Source organism: Ctenocephalides felis, unplaced genomic scaffold, assembly GCF_003426905.1.
Source record: "Ctenocephalides felis isolate EL2017-DRISC unplaced genomic scaffold, ASM342690v1 CF-g0.4_SCAFFOLD_01886, whole genome shotgun sequence".
Lineage (NCBI taxonomy): Eukaryota > Metazoa > Arthropoda > Insecta > Siphonaptera > Pulicidae > Ctenocephalides > Ctenocephalides felis.
In genome coordinates, this window is record NW_020538040.1 from 185,930,956 (window position 1) to 185,954,252 (window position 23,297).

General features: G+C 30.3%; 2 protein-coding genes across 2 annotated transcripts in view; one reads left to right on the forward strand and one right to left on the reverse strand.

Annotated features, from left to right (window-relative positions):
- Positions 1-23,297, forward strand: part of LOC113376406 (FERM and PDZ domain-containing protein 4) — a 537,953-nt gene that overhangs the window by 238,130 nt on the left and 276,526 nt on the right. The gene's annotated exons all lie outside the window — the stretch shown is intronic.
- LOC113376405 lies at positions 903-7,134 on the reverse strand. Its single transcript, XM_026616308.1, has 4 exons — positions 7,041-7,134; positions 4,412-4,588; positions 2,441-2,555; positions 903-1,068 (listed from the first exon to the last, which is right to left on the reverse strand). The coding sequence occupies exons 1-4, from the start codon at positions 7,132-7,134 to the stop codon at positions 942-944; spliced, it is 513 nt and encodes a 170-aa protein (XP_026472093.1). The 3' UTR covers positions 903-941.

The window sequence follows — 23,297 nt, forward strand, 5'->3', positions numbered from 1 at the left end:
TTAATCGATGTGGTGGCAGCAGTATGACTAGTTAACAAAATTTTGATCTCAATAGTAATATCAATTTTACTTGAAAAAATTAAATAAAACTAAAATAAACTAAATATGATTTCAAGTGAAATAGAAATTCACACACCATTTTCACGCCATTAGAAATATCTGATAAAAATCTAATCAGAGAAACTGGTCAATGACTGGTTTGCCTCTCAATAATGTTAAGTTGTGAGGAATCACATTAAAATAGCTCATAGAACGTATAAAAATAGCTTTGTTTGCTCTTTATAAAATAAAATTAATAAAAAACATGGCAAATCCTGAATTGATCCAAGATCTGTAGAAGCTGGTGAAAGCATATGTTAATGCAACCACATTTGCTATCGTCAACCACTAATTCCGAGTTCGGTACCCACTTTGGTCAGCTTAGTGGGTACTGAAATATCGAAATAAACTATGATAACAAGTCAGAATAGCCTTTCGGGGGCATTGCTGCAACACTCATCAGTTGAATATTCTCTATCTGATGAAATTTTTTATCTACGAGTTGCATTCTAGAAAAAGGACTTACATTACAACAACTCATTGTTCAGAACCAAAATTGATACATGGTACCTGGTAAATAGAACGCATTATCCGAACAACCAAATACTTCTGCCAAAGCCACAACTATATCTTTAAAAAGAGTAAATAATAAGTTTATTAATTTAATTATCGTTTTTCAATTGGCCACCTTATTAATTATTGAGAGAGTTATCACGATACACCTTATAACATCCATTTAGAAATATGAGATAAATACAACGATCAACTGTGCACTTGGTGCGAAATGAATAGAATTAATTAATTGGTCTGCGGCTTAGAAGCGACATTTTTTTGTGTGGTGTGTGGTTTATATATACGCTGGTTTATCAAATTTATATTGGTTTCTTGTCGTTTCTGCTGCGTTAGCTGAAAGCAGCCCTTAGGAAGAAGGCCATTGATATCAGTGCTTCCATTGTCGTCATCTGTCTTGAGGGAGCCGCGTTGCACGCGTCGGCGTCGTTGCAACTCTGCAGGCAGCCGTGGACATACCTAATAAAAAAAAAAAAAATAGTGAAAAGAACTAGTGGTGCATGGCATCGTGCTTTTTAGGCAAATTGCTGGAACTTCCCGTACCAAAAACATTTTTTTTGTATTTTTTTGAAATATTTGAAAAAATTCGATTTTTGAGAATTTTAAAATTTTTGAAAAATTTGATTTTTTGTTTGTTTTGAATTTTTCTCAGAGTTTTTAACATTTTTTTAAAGCAATCGTGTTGCATAGCTGTTTTAGAGTCAAAACCCAAAATTTGTATTTATTATTATAATCTCTTGTAATATTGAATTAAAGTGTGTTGGCAAGTTTCATCAAAAGCTGGTGCATTTAACCAGGATCATAGATAAACAAGTATAATTGATGTTGATCAGGATTGTATAATGGTAAAATACTTGATGGTTTCATAATAAAAGAAAGAGTAAACAATTCCTGATTAAATGCTCAAACCTTTGACGAAACTTGCCCACAAAATTTAGTACATTTTTTTAAAGAATGGATTTTACTAAATTCATATTTGTAAGTTGGGATTATTTTATTCAGTGTATTTAATGTAAAAATTAATCTCATAAGATATATGCAATGGTGAATTAATACACTTTAATTAATATTTAATATTTTTATTTACAGCATGTTCCTGTGCTTTGTTATAGTGATGGTTGACAATTACGAGGTAAGATTTTTTATTTACTTCTATTTATTAATAGATGACGGCATTATAGACATATAATATTCTCTATGCTTAAATTATAGGGGTCAATTCCTCGATAAAATAGAAATGTTATAGTAACGCTATGTTACGGGTCTTTATTCGTATCAATTGGTAGTAACGAACTGTTAAAAAGCTATGCATTTGCTGTGCTTTCATACGCTTTACACATTAAACCTAACCTACAAAATGCACAAATAACATAACAACTTTATCATAATTGCATCTTTCTGATGTCTCATTGATAACACATACGTGAAGTTAGGTTTTAAGTAGAAAGCTTGATCGCACAGCAAATACATAGATTTTTGACAGTTTCATACTACTAAACATGAAGATAGACCCGCAAAATAGTGGTACATAATATTTCTATTTTATCGGAAAATTGGCCCTAGCATTAAATCAAACTTTGAAATCAATATCGTATGGGTTTGTCTAAGTGTTACAAGTAACAATTACTTGCAACACTTTGACAGTCAGTATCTCGATTACAATTTGAAGATTGTCGAAGTGCTCGGAAAGTTTTGAAACTTGTAAATCTGAACATGTTCCATATATAATGTGGCAGATGTTAAATCTTGACGCATTCTGCGTCGTCACATGGAAATATCTCATAGAATAACTATAAACTATACTTAAAATGTTTTACTTTTTTAATGTTACCTGTCATCGTAGTAAAATCTTCCGCAATGTGACATCCTGATTATTTCCGTGTCCGTTGTTAAGGTTCCACTGTCCAGAGCGCAACCTCTGACTGTCATCCTTTCGCCAGTATCATCTATCAAATATTACACAAAAATAAGAAATTTATTTTATGAAATTTAGTATTTTTACCTTCTTCAGCAAGTCACAGATTTTTTCTGGCATGGTATTTTTTAGCCGAACTGTTTCGCATAAAAATTAACTTAGATGTGTCATTTTGCCTTGGGGCAAGTTGCATGATCTTTCAAAGTAGTAAATAATAGATGAAAAAAATTGGGATTTAGATATTTAAAAAAAAATTCAACAGTTTATTTTCTTTGGACTTCAACGGCGATTTGTACCAACCTCAGAATGGATTATTCACAGTGTAGGTCCTAAGGGCCTATTATTTTAATGACTCTATAAATAAACTTGACTATAAAAATTAGGAAACCAAATCTTTTGTCAAGTAATTGAGCACGTTGTACTAAAATAATTTTGTACACTATAAAAAAAACAAAAAAGTAAGAAGCGTTCTAAAAATATACTGCATGTCTGTTTACGTTAAATTTTATGTATGTACACGCGACGGTTGGTTTAATTTTCGTTTCTAATTCTGTAAGACATTCAAAGTAGAAGTAACACTGGTAAAATCTACTTATTGCTATTAATTTATTATGTTATTTATTTATCATATTCTCCACGTTTCATTCTGAATCGTTTGACACCAAAATTGAATAAAAAATGTATGAATGTGAGCCAAAACTTGAGCTTTCCAGAAAAGTAAACCTGAAGTTCTCCTTGTTAACAAAACATTGCTAAATTTTTTAATCCACGTTTTGAACTGATAACGAATATTAAAAAGTTGTTGTTAAAATAATACATAATAATTAATTTCCTGAAATCATATACAGAGTATCCCAATACTTAACGTCAAGCTAAAACAGGGTGATAATATTGATCATAACTATCATGAAAAAAAAAAATAGAAAAAGAGTTGAGAATTGTGCTGATTAGTTTTTGGTAAAGATCGGTCTCGTCGTTACTTCTAAATTAATAGTTGAAAGTTTTTGAGGATTTTGATAAAACATAGTCTGGTTAAGGAATAACCTAAAATGTGATATTATAAGCTTACAGTGAGTGTTTAATTATAAAATTTCATCGACGGTTGGAATAATAAGTCGCGACTAAATTTTAGAGCATTTTATCGTCACAATTTGAATAGGTGCTAAATCTAAGGTGACCATATTTTTTTAAGTCAAACCGGGACGGCAATTTCCAGTTAAGCTAATCTTAAAAAAAAAAACAAATGCTATTTAAGGATTCAATGAAAACAGTTTTCTTATATGAATCAATTTTTTTTATGATTTTTTTTTATTTTATATTTGATTTTATATATGATTTTTGTAGAAGTTTTTTCTTCGATTATATGTAATACTTTTTTATTTAGGACATAAATTTTATATTATATATTATATTTTCTGAATTATATGTTTTTCTCGCTTTCGAGCCTTGTAATTTTTGAAATTCTATTCAATTTTCTTCATAAATAATCTTAAAAAAATAGCATAAACGAACAAGTTTGTTTTCATATTTTTTGTTAATTTATCTATTAATTTTTAAAACAACTGTGACAATCCGGGATAAATATTTTTTTTGAAAAACCCGGGACTGTCTCGGTCAAACCGGGACGTATGGTCACCTAACTAAATATGAATTCTTATTAAGTCGAGTATTTACAGATATCCGTAAGTTCATGCAACTTGTATCAAATTCAAATACCACTTACACCAAATTTTTCACTGAGTTCTCAAAATAACAAAATTACTTTCTGAGCACCCCAACACATTTTAAGAAACCCTGCTTGTCCTGATTTTTCAATCGTTTCTCGATGCTCCACTATGTTTGTAATATAAAAACTATCACCGATAATGTTTTTTTAACGCGACTCACCATAAACGCCAGCGATCTTTATGCAGGACGTGGCGGGAAATAGTCCGTCCCTGCCCTTTCGTCCTCCCATGCAGGGACTCTCCAGGATTCCCGTCGTGTAATTGTTGTGAAATGGGTCATCGCACTCGACATTCGCACCGTTCATCGATACACACTTGAAACAGTCGATGGCTCCAACTAAAGCAATCAAAGTCCATTAAGTTCGGTAAACAATTTGCGATCAATTCAATAGAACAATTCAATCAAACAATGAGCAAATCCTGTAATGCGCGGTAAATTACAATTATAAAGCAAGTATAGTGTATCTTGAGATACGTTGATTATATTTTTACGAAATGAAGAAGGATATATGCTGAGACTATTCCTCTACCGAATCCAGTAAAAATAATTCTATTGTTCATTATTTTACAAGTATAAGTCAAGATTGGAGAACCATCCAAATGAACTAGCAAAGGACCTACTTTCTGCGAACACTGTCAAGAGACTTAGAAGATTAGATCCATTAGACTTAGTATAGTTATATATTTAGTATAGTGCTTGTAATTATTCTCACATAATTATATTTATTATTTGCTTGCAATTATTGTCACATATTTATATTTATAATACTAACTTGAAATACTACCAATGGTTAACGCGAAAAAGAATCAAAATATATATCAACACCAAACTCACATATTTCAATATATATATATATATATATATATATATATATATATATATATATATGTGTATGTATATATATATGTATAGTAAAACATCGTTAAGACGATTTTCTAAAATCAAAAACGCGAAAAAGCGTATTAAGCGGGATACTGACAATATGTTTCAAAGTTCGGGGACCGGCGTAAAGTGGCATATATAAAGTTTATGGGCGTTTTATATAGCCAAAATATTATAAAATATCTTATATAATATTGAAGTGCGTTTCATTGCCCATAAAAATTACATCAAGGTCTGCGATTTTTTTGTTATGAGAAAAAAACATTAAAATATTTGTATATATATATATATATATATATATATAGATATTTATACTAATAACGTTCTGTCCCAAAAAAGCGTTCGATTCAAATTTTCATTCGATTTGTTTTCAATAAAAGTTTGGCGATCGTGGAAACATATTACAGCTGAGTCCCAACATATGTATCGAAATTGCTTTTTTTGCATGAGAATTTTTCCACATAAAAACTTATCTTGTCTCTGCTGAATAAATGCATAATATCGGGGACGATCTGATTTTCGTTTCTCGATGGTAATATCATGTTACATTTCTATTACCAGAACGAAAAATGTTACATATAGTGAAAAAGACACAAAGATTGCAAGAGCCTTACAATTTTTTATTTAATGAATTTTTCAGAAAATTAGCGATTTTGATGTTAACTTGAAAATTTGAACATCCATTCATTTTGAAAATATTATGAATAGCACCTGGTTCAATATAAATATTTTGCGCGCATGTAGCTTTTCTTGTACATAGCTTTTAATTGGGTAAGTAGGATGTTTATAATACATTTCTATTTTCACATCGATCATTTTATAGTCAGTATGAACGTCATGTTTCTAAAAATATATATCACGGTGATTTAGTTTTGGAAACGTTTACTCACCTGACTTACATAAAGTTCACAGATTAAAGAAAGAAAAATAACCAACACCCATGTTCGACAAATAATTGATTACTTCAAAATTTGTCATGACTAAACATTTAATCCGTGTTCAAATTTATTCGTAAATATATTTAAAAAATCAATTAAATTGAAATCGCCAAATGCAGAGTTTCTTGCATATATACTGTCCCGCAGACCGCCGCAGTAAACAGAAGTGTGCAGCTGCGTCAATTGTGAGAGGTAAATAAAATTATTCTATCATAAAATTTCGATTTCGGTATTGTTTTTGACTAATTTCAAATTTTATAAATCCTATTTCGTTCCATTATCAATCAATCTTTGATAATGTGTAATAATTTTTGTAATTGGTAAATTGTTAAAAGAGTTACCTTGATTAATGTAAAAAAATGATACCTGGGGTTAGTTGAAACATACAAGAATTATATACACCTCTCACAAATGACGCAGCTGCACACTTCTATTTACTGCGTCGGTCTGCGGGACAGTAGTATGACAATATTATGCAAGAAACTCCACATTTGGCAATTTCAATTTAATTTTTGAATATATTTACGAATAAATTATTTAGACATGACAAATTTCAAATTAATCAATTATTTGTCGAACATGGGCGTTGGTTATTTTTCTTTCTTTAATCTGTGAACTTTATGTAAGTCAGGTGAGTAAACGTTTCCAAATCAAGTGAAGATAATTGGGTGAATATAGAGTTCCTAAGATTTGGTCACATATAAATTGGAGACACTAGATATTTTATTTATATTAATCGTAGTTTACATTTATTAAAAGAATTGCTTAGAAACATGTCAATTTTAAGATCAAAAGTTACAACAAGCCCTTAGCTCCACCACCTATTAAGTTTTTAGTCATGACAAAATTGAAAATATTTTTTTTTAACATTGGTGATGGGTTATTTTTCTGTCTTCTACCTCTTGTTTATGGAACAAGATGTTCCATCCATGACTACTGTGTCTCTAATATTACAATTTCCTACTAACCTGGCAGAGTGAGGTAATTCGCCGTCGCTATAAATATTATGAACCATCTGTATACCTTGAGAACAGCGTTGCCAGTCGCCAATGGTTCGAACATTTCTCTTCGTTAGCTGAAATTGAAATCATTAGATTAACTCGAGCGGAAGCAATCAATAGCAAAACTCACTATGTCACGATTTGGGCATAGGAGTTACATCTACCTACTACGAGTACGTTGATTTACTATATTGGAAGTTTGACTGAAAACTAATCGATCGAAACTGATAACCATCGGTTGTGAGACTGGGAAACTTTGGGAATGGTAATCATCTATCGGGGATAGATGATTGAAATCATATGCACGTCTGATTTTTTTTAACTTTCCAAAGGATTTTGTATGTATGTGTTTTCCAATAAATGCAATTTGGTTACATTTATGATTTCTCTCAAGCCACTCTGAATCTCATTGAATGAACAATTGACTTTCATTAACTTCTTCTTCAAAAATAGCCACTCAGCTTCTTGATGCACCAATTTCAAGAAGACTGAAAAAGGAGCTTTCCAAAATAATATTGAGAATCTTTAGCACTACTACACATCCTTATAGAAATGAACAGAATTGGTGAATCACTCGTTGGAGTGATCTCCAACTACTATCGATAAACTAACCCTTTCCACTCGCGAATTCTGAGATTTATATGAATTTTGCCGGAGCGGCGGCATCCAAGTGGAAAGGAGAAGAAAAAAAAAAAATGATAAAGCCAAATAGCTCATAGATTGTACTGTATTCTGATTGCCGTTGAAAATAAAAAATATATATAAAAAAAATTATGCAACCGAATTCAAAAATGTAAAACCAATTCGATGAATCTCGATAAGGACTCGCGTTCATTAGTTTTTCGAGACAATCAGACTAGCCGTTGTTTACAATTAACAGAGAAGTTCAAAAATTTTTGCCCTCATCTTTATCATAAATTCTGAAACTTTTTTAAAACTTGCTCCAAAGATATCAGATGGGAATCTCCTTTGATGTTGATGATCACCTTTTGATGAAATCCTTCAGGTCGTTACTTTACAATAATTTGTTAAAATTTTTGTTTACAATTTCATTGAAACTTTGCATAGTGATACAGTTTGTGGTCTAAGTGTACATCCTAATTTGATAGGTCTACGAAACGTGTTTAATAATTACAAAAGTTTATTAAAGTTTTGAAATATGAGCTGCGGCTGCTTTTTATGGCATGCACCAGTATGTTCTAAATGTTGTGTTTGTACAGTATAATTAACATATATAAATAAAAATATCAATTAGAAATTGCTCTGATTAGTTTTTTTTGTGAGATGTGAAACTTTGTTTTTTAAAATAGACAGTTGAAAATTTTACTACAGTCGTCACAACATTTTACTACATCCTAATTGCTATTGATAAGTCGATTATTTACACATATGGGAAAATTGTCTGAAGGCAAAATGTCAACCTAGTTTTTTTTTTTAAATCAGAACTTAAGAATATTTTTTTTTAACTATATGTGGCTTTTTTAAATGGTAGCTATCTATCAATTATTTTTTCATATTTTCATTTTCACTTGAAAATATAGCTCAGAAATATGTTTCTAATTAATAATCGCACATCTCGGGCACTGAGGTGTGAAAATGGCAAATGGAAATCTCTCACACTATTCTTTTTCCTGAATCACGTTGGAAATTAACCCAAATCATGGACCTGCCCTAGGGCATTACTACCCATTATTATTTATTTTATATATTTATGTGTGTGGGTTGTGAATGTGTATTTGCAAAATTTTTGCGATAAATATGCTCCTTATTAAGTTTTTTTTTTAAATCGCATTCATTAGGAATTTCTTTATTATAAATACACTAGGGTACTATTGAAAGTTTTTCAATATATAGTATATCAGTACAAATTTAATAACTCTTAAGCATTTTACGTTTTCTACCTACTACGAAAACTTTTTGAGAGAACTTCTCTGATAATGGGAAAAAGAAGTAGATTTATGTGCTATTAAATCATTTTAATGTGAAAATATAACATACAAGCAATTACGTTTATCGATGTTCTTCTTACTGAATTTACTTCAAACTTTTACATTTAGCACACCATTATTGAAACTCTTAAGTATACAGTGTGTACAAGAACTTCTAGTCAAGCCGAAAATGGGTGAAAAAATTAAAAAATATCGAATAAGAAAAAAAGATCTATGCTAGTGCATTTTACTCACAATCAGTTCAAATATTCAATGCTCAAATGTTCAAACATTTGATCTGAATGTAAGTAAAATGCGTTAGCCGTTATGGTGTTAGGTTTTTATATTTTACTCAAAAATTTTCAATAATAAAATTATCAAGTGTTTCACTATTTTACAATCCTAATTTAATACGCCAACTTTTGTTGAAACTTGCCAACACACTTTAGTCCATTTATTTTAAAGGGAGGGTCTCTCATAGTCGACTGATTTTCAATAATTTTAATTTCACCACAAATGGCCATCATTTTACCCAAGCTCTAAGTTGCACTTAAAAGCTCATAATTTCATAACATCGTGAGATAATCTTCTAACTTCCTGTAGGGTAAATCGCAAAAAACCGAAAATGAAATTTTTTATGCATGTTTACGTTTTAAAGGTTTTGGAACATTTTGTCTACGTGTGTTTGTGTGCGGATACAAATTTTCGTCAACGATGCTTTAAAAAAAGTTCAAAATTTCCAAAATATTTCAAAATAAAGAACATTTTTTAAAAACATTTTTTTGCAAAGAATTTTTTTCACAAATTAAAAATTACTCAATAATCTTTTTTTTTCAAAGTTTAAAACAAATTTTAATCTTATTTAATTATTTTTTTGTACGGGAAGTTCTGGAAATTTACCTTAATTAAGGCACGATGCCATACCCACTAGTTTTTTCTAATTTTTTTCAGGACAGTTAAGGTCTATACCAGAGGTGGGGAACCTTTTTGCCGTTAGAGGCCGCACTTAAATTAGGCAGCAATAAAAGAGGCCGCATAAGCTGATTGACCTAAAAAAGTGACTTTTGTGAAAGTATTATAATTTTTTTATAGTTTTAACAATTTATTGCATTATATAGATAAAAGTAAATAAAACACTTAAAAATTTTAAATATTTTATAAATTAAATTTTAAATGAATTATAAATATTTTAGTTCGTTTTAATTTCATTTAAAAATTCATTTTTTGTATAAAAATGATATTAAAGTGTTTTGATTTGAAATTGATTTTCATTTTCTTATTGTTACATAACTATTCGAAATAAGAAATTATATATTTTTCTTATACCAGTGAATTCACTGATAAATTTTTATTTTGCAAACTAAGATGTTAACGGTTAATTTAGGGAATTTCGGGCTTTGAAAAAAGCCAGATTAAATTCATTTGTAAACTTTCGGTATGAATATTCCTTTTGCCATTAAGGACAATAGTTGTTATAATAAAAAATAGGATTAATGCATTAAACGCATCGTTACCTCTTGCCAAAAGAAATATACCTAGACTAGACACTATTGACAGACATTTAAAAATATAATTTAAAAAATATTATTAATAAATGATGTACCTAATCTATTTAGAGAATGATAATGTTAACCCATAAGAATAAGCGTATTATTTGATAATGTATAAACTCATAATAATGCACGTGAAAGAAATATTTTAATTAAAATATGTATTTATTATGCACAAAATGTATTGTTACTTTATATTTTGCATTTAGTTTTAGTTCTCATTTCAAAAACCTTACTCTATATTTATATTTCAAGATTTAAATATAAATAAATTCTATATATTATGTGCATATAAATACAAAAATTTATTACGCATTACATACTATAAATAGTGGTGCTTGGCATCGTGCCTTAAGGCAAATTGCTGGAACTTCCCGCACAAAAAATAAAAAATAAAAAAAAGAACTTTTTTTAAAGCGATCGCCCTGCTTTAGCTACCTAGAGACAAAATAAAGAAGCGCGTAAGCCTCGCAAAATAACGCCTCGCAGAATAAATAATGATACAGAACCCATAGTAAAATGTAAACAAAATGTATACTGATTATTAAAATATATGATAATTTGATGTGCATATGTTAAATGATCTTTTTTGACCGCCAAATGTTTCTTTTTCAAATTTTTTATTGGGCCATCGAAACCGCTAGACCTGCCTCCCACAAATTTAATCCGTTCTTCGTTTTGTCTATACATGTAAATTTCTTTTAATGATATTGGACGTTCCATTTTTCAAAAACTGAATTATTATTTTTGGGGCCTGCTTTTACCAATAACTAATCAGCACGTCTCGCTATCAATAGGAATCGGATCATTCAAAGAAAATTTAATTTTAATAAATTTAATACATAAAAGTTAATAATTTACAAAAAAAAATCGAAATATGAAAAAAAGGTTTCTTAAATTCAATTTTCATCATTTTTCAAAAAAAATTAAAACTTTTTATAAAATGTAATTTTCAGTACGGAAAGTTTCAGTAACTTGCCAATTTTTAAAAATATATTTTTGTGTTTTATGAAAAAAGGTATAGTTTTGTGTCATTTTATAACTATGGTCTCATAAAATTGCCAATATATCTAGGTAAAATCTGGTTGCTCCGATCTCCGCCAAAGCTACGGATTTGCTTTTGGTTGCGAGAAGTATAAATTTTTATCATTTTACTACGGATACGCATAAAAATCTTCAACCCGGGTGCTAACGATTCTTTTGCACTGTTAATTTTTTTTCATAATACTTCTTGTATCATATAATAGGCGATGTCTTGCGAAATCGAAAATATTGCTTATATTAAATAATATTAATATAATATATTACATCTCTATTTCGTATCTGCCTAAGAGTCTGTTTTTCAGGCTAGTAATCTGATGTCATGTTACAATATGTCTGTTTTTGGTGGAATTTTTGTACAATAGTTGTTTAAAAGTAACTCTGCTATTTTGTACTAGACGGCAAGGGGCCGCACAAAAACCTCCCGGAGGCCGCATGCGGCCTCGAGGCCGCGGGTTCCCCACCTATGGTCTATACTATCATCCCATTTTGGCTTGATTGTTAACTTCTGAGACACCCTGTATATATATATATATATATATATATATATATATATATATCGTAGTCATGTGAATTGAAATATCAAATTATTTCTTATAACACAATTGTGACCCTTCGACCCTTTTTGGAATTGCCAGAGGTAATCCGCAAACATTAGCGACGATTGAATGACATATATACATAATGTGATAAATTCGCAGATTTTTGGACAAAAATGTAATCCATCTTCAATACCTTTTTTCGTAATAACATTATATTATATGGATTACCATATGTTCCCAAAAAAAATTAGGCCTTATAAGTCATTATTCCATTCAATAAGAGCCATCAGTATTAGAGTAATTGTGATATAGAGATAACCCAACCTTTGGGTTGCCATCTATAAAAAGCCACATTTTTTGTTCTCAAAATTGTATAATTTTAAATTAATAGTAATAGCTATGTATGCATTTATGTATATATGTGTATGCATGTACATCATTTATTGTGATTATATATTAATCTCATTTTATGAGCCATTTGCATTTGTTATGAGGAGTGTGAGGTAAAATTGATTGTTTTCCATTTGATTGCAATAATGGCATATAAATAAATGTTGAGCTTTAATAGAAATATGAATTTTAAATGAAACGTAACCAGCATAATGAAAACGTACTCGTATTAATATTAAATTTCATTGCTTCGAGGAAAACCATATCTAAAATTGAAAAAGAAAATTGTAAATTTTAAATAAAAGTTGATATATGTACAACTACGTATAGTATCTAGGCAAACGAAAATATAAATTAATTAGTGAAATATATAATTTTTCACTGTTTAGTTAAATATATTAAAACGTGATCAATAATCAATATTCAAATAATATATCAAATCTGTGATTTATTTATTTTTTCTATAATTTAAATTTTTTTTGTTATATAGTAATTTTCACACCTATCCTGAAATGGACATCTAAAAATGTAGAGAAAAAAATATGAATAAATAAATGAATATATGGGTATTACATACATATAATTATGATTTCAACATGAATAACAGTTAATTAACATATTGCCATATGTTTCATAAATAGTTTTCAAAAATTAACAAAATTTTTATTTTTACTAGATACTTTTTATATAATATTTTATCTATCATTCGATCTCGTAAATGTTTTATTAAATTTTTATTGAAGGATAATAATACATTTTATTAACGTATCAATTATATTTATAACCACTGAGTTTCAACCTAAATTAAAACGAATGCCAATAAAAAAATAGCTGGATTTACTGTCATATAATTTTTTATATTGATTTGGAATCAGCAATTTTATATAATAAATGATTAAAAATTTTATTTATGTTAAAAATAAATTTATTTGAAATCGTAAATTTCAAAATTAAATGTGTATCCAACTGCAATTTTTTGCACTTTTAACTCCAAAATTGTTGGATCTGGTTTTGCTAAGAACTAATCAGCACGACCCCCATTAATACGAATTGAATGTTTTTTTAATCAAATCGTGTGATTCGTGCTTCCGAAATTATAGACGAAAAATTGTATCCGGACTTACACACACACACATTCATTATCTTTAAGGTATGCTAAAATGTTCAGTGTTCAAATGTATTTTTAGGTTAGAAAACCACCTGAATTGATAATGAACATTGTGGTTCTCAGTTTATTCTCAAAATTTTTTTACCTTAAAAATCAATAATTTTGACAGCTATTTGAAAAAAAGGTAACACAAAAATGTAAAATTAATAAATAACATTATTTATTGCTATGATTCATTATTTTTTGTTTTTTATGAACTTAATATGCTCCATTGTTTTTAATAAATAAATTTTGTATTTGATTTTTCATAAATAATAAGTTCGGCATTTTAGGGATAAGGATATATCTTATTCTCCAGCAGAAATTATTGAAACACACGTTTTTTTATGTATATACATTTTACAATGATTTCAATTATTAACAAAAATATTTTTTTTATTTTTTTTTATTAATTTTCATTGAATTTAAGCTTAATTTAAGTATTTATTATATTTATACATATTTTCAAAGTAAAAAGTGATCTCCAATAGTATTTAAAATAATTACAAAGTTTATAAATCTAAGTTATACACTACTAAATTGACGAATTTATAAATAAAACAAGTTTTTTGGGAAAAAACGAGCTCTTCAGTTCAGAAATAATATATATATATATATGATATATATATATATATATATATATACATATACAATGTAAAAAATATAATTGATTTCATAATTTGGTAATCATGTGACTAACTACATAATTTTATTATTGTAGATCTAGTAATCTTGTAATTTTTTTAAATTTGAAAAAATATTTTTTAGAATTCGTTTAACGTACTGAATGATGACACGCATGCAGTGTCGAAACGTACATAATGGCTAATTATTAATTGCTTTTTATTTCGACTATTTGACTGCAAATAAACATTCCATAAAATACATATATGTATGTATATATGTAAGTACGTATGAAAGTATTCACCCATTTATACGCGTGTTTCTTCCCCACATACACATTCCATATAAATATCTGTACCAAGAAAATCTCATCCATGTGATGTATATATTACGTGAACAATATTTATATAAGCGTTCTAATACATTCCTACACCATGGTGTTCATCAATATGTCTACAAAAGCTTTTGAGTACAGACAAAGCTTAAAGCTCAACAGACTATATAGCGGAGCGTGTACACACCGAACAAAGCATTCGCATATATAACTAAAATGGGCGTGTATCTCTTTGAGATCAGAACACACATTCAATATGGTAATGGATAGATCAGAGGCAATAGATGGATTGGAATTAAAATGAAATATAAGGCACTGAGGGAATAGAGTTAGGTGGAAATTGATTTATAAATAGTAAATTACTTGGACAGGCAGGTAACGATTTTATACACTTTTTCTGTGGTGTGAGGGTTTGTATAACAAGTAAGTAACATACCTTTGATCACCATAAGACAATTGATAACAACCGAATGTCGCTCAAGAATCTTTTATCCCACATAACCCAAAATCGTCTGACAGATTGTACACACTGTATTAGCACTCAACACAGGTACATCGACACAAAAATCATTCCACATAATGTCAATTATCCCATAGTCAATTACCTCACGTGTTTTCTCACTTTGTTAAAAATCAATTCCTTCGACATGACACTGTCGCCGACTCGAACACGTTGATGTGTAAGTGATGCGGTGTACTGTATTGTATTAGGTCTGGGGGCGCAATACGCGCTGTTTTCTGAAGTGAACTCGCGGAGGCTAAATATCCAACGCGCAGACGTACAAACACCGAACGCAGTACGACGCGGTGGCGCGTACACGTTCGAAAGGTGAAATCACATACGTGGGTTCGACTAATGTTATTTTTCATTTAGATATATGTACTATTTCCAATTGTTCTTTAAGCTGACACATTGTGCATGGCATCGTGCTTTAAGGCAAATTGCTGAAACTTCTTCGTACCGTCATTTACCTGCCTTAAAATTTTTACCTGCTTCAATTTTTTTTTGAAAAGTTTGAACAAAAAACCTATTTTCTCTGAAAATTTGAAACTTTCGAAAAATCAATTTTTTTATTGAAAAATTAGAATTTCTTTGTAATTCTGCAAAATTTTGAGAGTTCTGAAGAGGACTTTTGTTTGAACTATATAAGTGAACTTTAAACATTATAAATATTAGTACGGAACCTATAGAAATGAGAACAAAATTTGTACTTATTAAAATCTCCATGAAGACTTAAACGAAACTGGCCCATAGATCTACTTGAGTAGATTTATTTTCTTTAAGTGGTCACTCAATGGAGTGATCCTAATACTATTATTTTATTATTATTATTATTATTTTTATTTTTATATTTTTATTATTATTATTATTATCATTATTACTATTACTATTATTATTCCTATTATTATTCTTATTATTATTACTGTTATCATTATCATTATCATTATTATTTATATTATTATTTCATTTATTATATAAATTTATATTTTGTTGTTAAATCATAGCAGAATAGCTTATAAAATTTTATGTAATTTTCATTGCTGTTTATTAATAACAAAAAACTCCATAAAATATCTGACAATTTATGTGCATATATCTAATGATCATTTTGGACCGCCAAATGGCATTTTTTAAACCTAATTTATTAGATCTTCGAAATTGCTGAACCTGCCTTCCTAAAATTTAATAAATTCTTTATTCAGTCTATATATGTATTTTTTTTAAATCATTCAAATCGAACGCTCCGTTCTCTCAAGAACTAAATGGCCATTTTTTGCACATTTTACCCCTCATCTTCAAAACAGCTGGACCTGCCTTATCCCAAAAGATAATTAGCACGTCTCCCCAGCAATTGGAATCAAATGTTTTTGTAAATCATTAAATTCGATCCGTGCTCGCAAAATCATTGACAAAAAATTGTATCCGTACATGCATATGCACACAAACACATACATCAATTTTGGTATGTCAGAATGTTCAGGAAGCTCTGAAACGTAAAAATATATAAAAATATTTATTTTCGATTTTTTGCGATTACTATTACACTACGGAAGTTAATTTCTAGTAATGATAAACAGAAAAATAATAAGAAACCAGAGATAATGCTTAATAAAAAAAATTATCAAAAAAATATAATAACTATAAAAATAGTAATAACAATTAAAAAACTACTCCAGTATTAGAGAACTACTAGTGTAGTATTTGAACTGACAAAAATTACCATGGACAAAGTGCAATTAATTATTACAACTTCACATTATGAGCATATATGCATTGCAGCAATGCCCACGAAGGGCGATTTTTACTTGAGAATATATTCTAGATCGTGAAAATTTGTTATACTGCTCGATATTGAGTTAGTCGAGAATGGAATCAAATTCAAGACTAGTTTAACCAATACACTTGGATGGGCTCCTTTATAACAAAGTGAAGTGAAATTTAATCAAAATACAATTCATATTTCTATGAAATATAATTAACAATTATTTCTTTCGAAATTAATTTACTAGTCATTCCAAATGAATTAATGAGTTAATTTGCGAAATATTTGTTAATGTTTGATAATTACTTAATTACAAGTGCATAATTTTTCTGCATAATTTTTATTAATGTTTTTTGAACTAGAATTTAACCATTTTCCATATTTTTCATGACTCAGTATTACAAGTAGAATTTTCTGAATATATCAACTTTTTTGTACACAGTACAGAGATTCGATCCGAGCCCCTCCTAAATTCAAGCCAGACACGTTTCTGTTCGGACTAGCCGCCACTATTAAACTTATTAATATATTCAATTTCAAATTTGATTTAAACTGTAAACGGCCGAATAAATCTAGGTTGCATCTATTGGAATATAGTGAAATCATGTACAACACAAAGCACAACTGTTACTTTTAGGGTTCGGAGTTTAGGCTTGAAGCACCGCGCGAAGGTGAGGTAACTTGCTTCTCTCACAGTCGGTAGTTTAGGGACACACCATTTGCTTTTGAAACTGTAACGTGCGTATTAGTGGTGTATTGATAATCTGAGATTAAATTTCGATATCACCTTATCTTATATCAATCTTATAAGAATTATCTTTAAGATGATAAAAACGTAACAAGAAATTTTTTTATTTGTGATCGTAGCTTTTAAATATTTATCTGTGTTACTGACGTTACTTTTATGTGGATTATATATACAAACTAGTGGGGCGCATGGAATCGTGCCTTAAGGCAAATTGCTGAAACTTCCCATACCAAAAAAAAATTTTTTTTAAAAAGATTAACATTTTGGAAAAAAATTTACTCTGAAAAAATTAGATTTGTGAGGAACAATAAATTTTTGACAAAAATTTACTTTTTTTAAAAAATAAAAGACTCTTTGGAGAAAAATTTACTTTGAAATATTTTGGAAATTCTGGACTTTTTATCAAAGCGTACTGCTTTAACTGCATAGAGACAAAATATTGAAGCGCGTAACATTGCGTACGGAACCCATAGGAATGTAAACAAAATTTATACTTATTGTTAAAATCTCTATAAAATATCTGATAATTTGGTGTGCATGTCTAATGATCATTTTTGACCGCCAGGTGGCATTTTTTTAATTTTTTTTACTAGATCTCCGAAACCGCTAGACCTGCCTTCATAAAAATTTGATCAGTTCTTCATGTTGTTAATACAAGTAAAAATTTTTGAAATATTTAAATCCGACGCTCCGTTCTCTTAAAAACTGAGTTACCATTTTTGGCACTTTTTGCCTCATATCTTTGGAACGGCTAGACCTGCCTTCGCCAAAAACTAATTTAAATAAATAATTTTGACTTTGTAATTCAGTTTATATAATTCTATAAATATTAGACAATGTTGCAGTATTTATAATAATCTATTTGATAACATTTATTATTCCCCGAACATTTATTTCATTACGGTACGGGATATTCCAGCAATTTGCCTTAAGGCACGATGCCATACACAACTAGTTTTTTTTAGGTTTTCAAAAATATTTAAAACTTTCAAAATTTTTAAATTACGATACTAGAAGTACCATTCATTTCCCGTAAGGCACGATCCCATTACCAATAATTAACTTCCCGTAGGGCAAGTTATAGTAAACACAAAAAAATCGAAAATGAAATTTTTTATATATCTTTACGTTTCAAAACCCTCTGAACATTTTGGCAAACCTTAGAAAAATGGATGTGCGTGTGTGTGTGTATGTATGTATGTATGGATACAAATTTCCAGTCACGTTTTCGGGCGCACGGATCAACCGATTCCAATGGTTCAAAAAACATTCGATTCCTATTGATAAGGAGATGTGCTGATTAGTTTTTGGCAAAGGCAGGTCCAGCAGTTACGGAGATAAAGAGCAAAGAGTGCAGAAAATAGAAATCGAGTTTTTGAGAGAACGGAGCATCCGATTTGAATGATCTAAAAAACATTCCATTACAATGACTGGGAGAAGTGGGTATTAGTTTTTGGCAAAGGCAGGTCCAGCTATCTCGAAGATACGGAGCTAAATGTGCAAAAAAATGCAATTTTTGAGAGAACTAAGCGTCCGATTTAAATGATTCAAAGAACTTTCTGCTTGTTTTAACAAAATAATTGATTTTGGAAAAAAAATTGTTTCAATTGTTGATTTGCTTATTTTGGGTTGACATGGGGGGCAGGGGAGTCTGGATGATGATTACGTCATAGGTAGTATATTTATTTTTTACATTAATTGCAAAATGTTTATGGAAGCATGGAGGTAGGGGGTAAGAGCTTTGCTTACTTTTGCGAGTGAATAATTGTAATTAATCTGCTTACGTAATACTTAAACTATCCCTATATCGAAAATATTTCAGATTTTTATTTTAATTCTGTTCTAATATACTTTAAACAAATAATTTCAACTTTCCAATTCAGTTTATATAATTCTTATAATAAATATTAGACAATGTTACAATATTTATAATAATCTATTTTAAAACATTTAATATTTAGATCATTTCGTTACGGTACGGGAAGTTCCAGCAATTTGTCTTAAGGCACGATGCCATACAACCCACAAGTTTCTTATTTGAATTACACTACGACACTACGATTCCAATAAACAATCCACATCGAAAACAAAAAACATCCAGTGTCCTCTCTAGCTGGAAATTGGTATAGGTGTCGCAGCTCTCCGTGGCCAGAGTGCAAGAGTGAGAGGGCTGCCGAAGCACGCCGCGATCGTGTGTCAGAATGGGCGCGGACGTGCGCGAGTGGGAAAACGTTTCAGCGTTTCTCCAACGCTGTCGGATCGGAATCAGATCGTCAGTGTCGGCCGCGTTCCGCTGCGATCAGTCCGTCGTGCGTTCTCGGGCGAAATGACGTTGAACCACTTGACATATGAACATGTGCCACAACGGTCGCGAAAATTAGAACACAACTAATTACTTCCAAAGTGATAATAAGTGATTTATTCATTCTGTTATACTGTTTAAAAGTTTTTGTGTTGTAAATTTGACAGTGCTGTTGTTGTTTATCCATGTGTTTTGTGTTGTTGTAATAAGTGTTTTGAACGTGGTTTCTTATGGCAGCTTGACATGTATGTACCTTGGCATTTATAATTAGTATGAGTAATATGAATGTATAATTTAACGCTCGTTGGGAATTTCTTTACCAGTTTACAATGATTCCCAAAGCGGTCCACATGGGAAATAAAATAGGTGTCCACAGTAGTGGATTACAATGCACCACGTTAATATCTATTTACTTTATAATATAGTAATATTTTTTTAGTCATTTTTGGCATGGGGCTCGCCCGTAGGTAAGCGGTTAAGAGCGACGGGACTTGTTTCAGAGGTCCCGGGTTCGATACCTACTTCGAGCAACCTGTTGTCAGGCAGCAGTGACAACGATTTTCACTTGGAAATATAGATAGCAATATGTTTTCAGGTGAAAATAGCCCTTGCCCGGCATTGCTGCACCAATCAAAAGTCAGCTCTATTAGATTAATTCTAATAACAAAAATCATCAAATATGGATGGATTAACCATTGGGTTACCATCTAAAAATACAAAGTAAGGAGAAGTTTCAGCCCAACAGCTCATAGGACGAAAGGTTCTGATTGCTGTTAAAAATATAATAAAAAATAATTTTTTTTTGGCCTAAGTAGGCATTCGGTTTGTTGTACCAATATGGTTAAGCTTTTCAAGAGTCAATTTCCTGACCTCCAAAGGTCCATGACAACTTTCAGAGGGTCCACTTTAACGGAACAAAAATTTTGGGGTTCACAGTAATGGATCACAATAAACCACGTTAATATCTATTTACTTTATCTACGATAAAGTAATATTTTTAGTCATTTTTGGCATGAGTAGGCATTCGGTTTGTTGTACCAATATGGTTAAGCTTTTCAAGAGTCAGTTTCCTGACCTCCAAAGGTCCATGACAACTTTCAGAGGGTCCACTTTAACGGAACAAAAATTTTGAAGTCCACAGTAATGGATCCCCAATTAGCTGACTATTGAAAGGTTTGGCAAAAATTTTGTGTCATAGTATTTTTTGATACTAAAGATTTTTTTTATTTGCTTATAAATTACAATCTGTCTATACAGAAAGACATTGAGTAATTAATGATACTAAAGATAAAGATCGATTTAATAGTTGTAAAATAAACAGTAGAGGTTTAGCGTTATTACTGATCTCCTAACAAAAAAAAAGGATGTAGCCTGGACATCATTTGCCGGAAGATTTAACATTAAACCTTACCACATTGTTGCCAAATGATGATACCTAAATATTTACTTTTTGCTTACTTTATTTGTTTGTTATTTTAAATTCAATTAATAAATTTTACGCATTTATATTTATTATTGTATATTATTATTTATTATTAGTAACATGTATTTTTATTAGGGGGAAGTCTCCAACTGGCGGACACCTAAGGTTATTTATAAATAAATCAAAAAATATTTTACGAAATGTTTGTTAAATTATGACTTATGTTAGATAACAAAGTTAGAAATCAAACTAAATTAACAAAAACGCAATCTTTGCTAAACAATAATTAATACTATCAATCAAACGTTGGTAACAAAAAATATGATTTCACAAAGTGGCACCTAGTACCGGACATTTCAGAATAACCAGCATTGAACACATATGTAGCCATCTCCACACTCTGAAATTTCTGGACATTTGTGTTTGACGAATATTCTTAGATATTGCAAAAAAAATCACTATGATCTCAGCTGGAGCATTCATCATAAGATTTTTATTCTTTGACTAGAAAATACGAAATATGGGGGTATGTAGTGACCGTTAGCACTCATACAGAACAAAATTAAATAACTAGAATAAATTACGTCAATTCTCACAAGAAATATCAATTTGTTTACTTCCGGCGCTAAAGGATGACTTAGTGTCCGGTGCTAAGGGACAAACATGTTTGTTCATTTAGTGGTACCTACTAAAATTGTTTAAAATATCTAATAATATTCTACCATTTTACGGATAACAATCAAACACTACTTTTATTTTTGAATGCCACTAAAATATAAATACATAAATACACTAGAATTACTTCCATTGATATTTATTTGACGCCGTGTTTTTGTGCCTAAAACAACAAAGGGTTGCTCCCGCCGTGGCCTTGTGCGTCACAGGTAAGTCTTGGCGCGTGATACTGCACCTGTGTGACCCCCGCGCCCCTTTCACTTGTATTTTGAATTAAAAAAATTTATTCTCGCTTAAATAATACGTGTTAAATAGAGTGTCCGGCTTTAGGTGCTGTCCAGCGTTACGGGACTTCCCCCTACTTATTACTTGTATTCATACAAAAGATCGATGTCAAGTAAATAAGGGGTCCATGGCAAAGCCCAAGGGGTCTAAGTCACAAAAGTTTGGGAACCTATGAAAAGTCGTTTTATATGATTTTCGAGCTTGGACAAGGTTTATTTGTTATAAGCTCCAACAATTGTCAGCCATGTGCATGTCCCACCTTCTTTAATATCGCTCCTCCAAAGTCCTGATGTCTTGGTGTATACTCTCGCTAATATCTCCAAAATTTTCCAAAAATCGTTCTGAATAAGAGTGCGGGTGATGAATTCAAATCAAATACCAATCTTATTATTACATCAAATATATCAGTTTTTAATTCTTTCGGTCTTCGCTTTTAACTTAGCTTTCTGCATCCATTACTTGGTAGGCAGGACATGCTGAATTGTTGATGTTCTAGGTTTATCATCTTTAGCTTGGATAGGGGTTGATGTCTGATCATAAGTAGACGTCAATATCATTAGGATTGTGTTTTATGACCATTTGCTTCAATTGCCCGAATTAATTTCATAATAATTACCACACAGAAGAAACAATCGTCGTGGTGATTCTGAGTTTTTTTTCCCAAAAACCTTTGGGAACCTATGATTCGTTGTACGAAATTTCGAATTAGCGATTTTTGATTGGATAATACTGTTGCCTGCAATTTATTTGTAGCACTGTGTGAATTTGTTATGATCGCAACAAAGCGTGCATTTCTGACCTCAGAGAAACTTTCACACGTTGAAACCATTGCATCAACTCTGCCATTACAGACAGACCTACATCCATAGCTCTGCGACCATATGCAAATGACTGATGATGTACACATTGTGATTGTAAACAGAAATTTGCACGATATACCATACCAACGGTCTCCTGTTCAACCAATCAAG

Coding starts and splice junctions, on each gene's coding strand:
- LOC113376405 (XM_026616308.1), bottom strand. CDS start 7,134: ATGTTCGAACCATTGGCGACTGGCAACGCTGTTCTCAAGGTATACAGA. Junction 4,589..7,040: donor GAATTACCTCACTCTGCCAG/GTTAGTAGGAAA, acceptor TGATTGCTTTAG/TTGGAGCCATCGACTGTTTC. Junction 1,069..2,440: donor AGATTTTACTACGATGACAG/GTAACATTAAAA, acceptor TTTTTTTATTAG/GTATGTCCACGGCTGCCTGC.